The following is a 3,013-nucleotide window of genomic DNA, read 5'->3' on the forward strand; positions in this document are numbered from 1 at the left end:
AGAAGAGATCTTAGCCAAGTGCCCTTGGGTGCTGCAGGCCCTGTGGGGGGCAAGGGCAGAAGCTGGAGGACCAGGGAGGAGTCGCGTGTGGGATCATGGGCCTGGCCTGGGAGGTAGAGAGTGGGGGTTAGATCCTGGCACACGTGGAAGATGGAGCCAACTGCGTGTGCTGACACACTTGATGGGTGGGAGGAGAGGTGGCAAGGATGCTTCCCAGCTTTTGCCTGGACTGTGAGAAAGCGGGACCTTCCCTGGTGGCTCAGATGGTAAAGAATCTGCTTGCAATGCAGGAAACCAGGGTTCGATCCCTGGAGTGGGAAGATCCCCTGGAGAAGGGAATGGCAACCCACTCCAGTATTCTCATTGGAGAATTCCATGGACAGAGAAGCGTGGCAGCTACAGTCCATGGGGGTCACAGAGTTGGACACGACTGAGTGACTAACAATTTCCCCAGAAAGACGGAATTCTATTTATCAATGGGAAAAGGCGAGAAGATTCTAAGGGAAAGAGTGGGCATGCTAGGTGGAATGGAACGTTGAATAGGAGCCCCAGGTTCAGGGCAGAGGCCCAGACTTGGGACACTGGGGGTTGTGGGCACAGAGGTGGCAGAAGGCCCTGAGGTTGGACGAGCTCACAAAAGGGGTGAATGAACACATAGGAGGTTTGAGAACTGGCCCGGGTGGGCCCCTCATTGTTAAAGAGCTCAGGGAGTCAAAGAGGCTGAGGAGTTGCCAGTGAGATGAGACAAAAGCAAGAGTGTAAAACCCTGGGAACCACATGGAGAGTGTTTCCAGATGGAGGGGGATCAGCTACGTCAAAGGCCACTGAAAGGCCAAGAGAGGTGAGGGATGGAGGCTGGATTCAGCTGCTAGTCTGTCACTAGTGTGACACCATATCAAGGGAGCGGTGGGGGTGGAGGCAGCCCGGAGCTTGGAAAGAGGCTGGGACCGGATGGCGCAGGTCACTAGTCCTGGGAGCTCCCACCCTGGGGCCCTGACCGTGCTCCACCCACAGGCCCCTTCTGGATCTGTGCCACGCTGGCCTTCGTCTTGGCCATCACTGGCAACCTGACCCTGGTGCTGGCCCAGAGGAGGGACCCATCCATCCACTACAGCCCCCAGTTCCACAAAGGCAAGTAAAGTGGGCAAGGCCTGGGAACTGGCAGGGCTCGGGGTGCCGTGGGGCCCAGGAGTGATAACCTGATTGGCCCGCAGTGACCGTGGCCAGCATCACCATCTACTGCTATGCGTGGCTGGTGCCGCTGGCGCTGTGGGGCTTCCTGCGGTGGCGCAAGGGTGTCCGGGAGCGCATGGGGCTTTACACCTTCCTGGAGACTGTGTGCGTCTATGGCTACTCCCTCTTTGTCTTCATCCCCACTGTGGTGAGTGGGGCCCAGGGGTGGGTGGGTCCTGGACGCCACAGGGACGACCTGCTAGCCAGCTGCCTGTATCCCCCCCAGGTCCTGTGGCTCATCCCTGTCCCATGGCTGCAGTGGCTCTTCGGGGCCCTAGCCCTAGCCCTGTCAGCTGCTGGCCTGGTGTTTACCCTCTGGCCCGTTGTCCGTGAGGACACCCGGTGGGCAGCTGGGGTGCTGCTGTCTGTGGTGGTGCTACTCCACGCCCTCCTGGCCATGGGCTGCAAGGTACTGGGCTGGGGTGGTCACAGGCTGGGCTCGGGGTGGGGACTCAGCTTGCCGGCTCTGACGCTGACCCAGGGCTCTCGGATCAGTTTTATTTCTTCCAGCCACTGCCTCCAGAGCCCATGGCATCTCCCCACCAAGCCACCTCTCAGCCTCCAGCCACAATGTTGCCACCCACCCTGCCAAGGTCCGTGGCAGCCTAGGAAGGCTGAGCCTGCAGGTAAGGAACTGTCCCCAGCTGTGGCTGGGGGCAGGGTCTCCAGCTCCAACTGCACTCCCCCGCCCCCCGCCCGATGTTAGAAGCCACAGGGCCACTTCTCAGTTTCTCTCTTTCAGGCCCAAGAGATGGTGACTGGAGGCTCCCCTGAAACCTCAAGATCATTTCGCTACTTTCCAGACTTTTCTTACAAAGCAAACACTTTTATTTTCTATGCAAAGGTGATTCAGAGAATTTATATAAAGGCGGGAGAGGGGCACAGCAGGGAGCTTCCAGGGCGGCCATCGCCCCCAGGGGCCACCCCAGCCTGGGCCGCACTTGCTCTTCCTGGGGCGCCCAGAGAGCGGGCCTTGAGCTGAGCCTGAGCTCCGCCACATCCAAGTCTGGGGTTGTTAGAAACGGGGGAGCAGAATTAGAAGAAAACTGCCTGTGCTGAAACATATATTTCCGTGGGTTTTTTTATTTTTATTTTTTTCCTTTTCTTTCCTTTTTTTTTGGAGAGGTCCCTGCAAGGCCCCTTCCCAGGCTGGGGTGGGACCAGAATGCCATCAGAGTAGGAGGGGCGGGAGGAGCATCTACAAATACTGAAGGGGGTACACAGGCCTAACGTTAGCTACAAGGAAAAAGGACGCCTTCCACGACAGACCCTTGAGGTTTCTGCGTCTGCCCCAAGCGGCTGACGCTGACCCTTCCCTCCAGGCCCAGGGCCCCCAGGCCACCCTTTCTAGCTCTGGGTGCAGGTGGGGGCTGGGTCTGCAGGGGGTCAGGGACAGGACAGCAGCAAGAGGCAGGGGCTGAGGACGGAGGGCCTTCCCGACAGCCGGGTGGGTTGTACATTCAAGTGTGAGGTGAACCCTTTGGTGGGAGGGGGCCGAGGGGCTCCCTGGGCTCCAGAGGCCCGGCCCCACCCCATCCTGAAGACTCGGTAGGGCCACCCCTCGCCACTGAGCCTCTGAGCTGGGGAGAGGGGCTGCTGGCTCGGCCCGGCCGGCCTGATTTCTCAGAGGGTCTATGGATTGACACTGGTTCTTTTCATAAAAAAATAAAATTAAAAAAAGCAGCATGTCACGCCTGTGGTGACCAAGGCCTGGTAGTTGAAGGGGAGGCCCCTCCAGGAAGGGGCCAGGACTGCCTTCCCTGCTGGAGACAGGCAGGGG

At 59.2% G+C, this 3,013-nt stretch overlaps 1 protein-coding gene across 1 annotated transcript in view; it reads left to right on the forward strand.

Moving 5' to 3' along the window:
• The window catches only part of YIPF2 (Yip1 domain family, member 2), a 5,738-nt gene extending 2,819 nt beyond the window's left edge, over nt 1-2,919 (forward strand). Inside the window, exons 6-10 of the mRNA XM_010828345.1 lie at nt 1,015-1,131; nt 1,215-1,381; nt 1,460-1,642; nt 1,729-1,859; nt 1,976-2,919. Coding sequence (XP_010826647.1) covers nt 1,015-1,131; nt 1,215-1,381; nt 1,460-1,642; nt 1,729-1,842 — 581 coding nt within the window. The 3' untranslated portion in view covers nt 1,843-1,859; nt 1,976-2,919. The remainder of the gene's footprint in view (nt 1-1,014; nt 1,132-1,214; nt 1,382-1,459; nt 1,643-1,728; nt 1,860-1,975) is intronic.
• Nucleotides 2,920-3,013: the final 94 nt, after the last annotated feature.

Source organism: Bison bison, unplaced genomic scaffold (genome assembly GCF_000754665.1).
Source record: "Bison bison bison isolate TAMUID 2011002044 unplaced genomic scaffold, Bison_UMD1.0 scf7180017864492, whole genome shotgun sequence".
NCBI classification, from domain to species: Eukaryota; Metazoa; Chordata; class Mammalia; order Artiodactyla; family Bovidae; genus Bison; species Bison bison.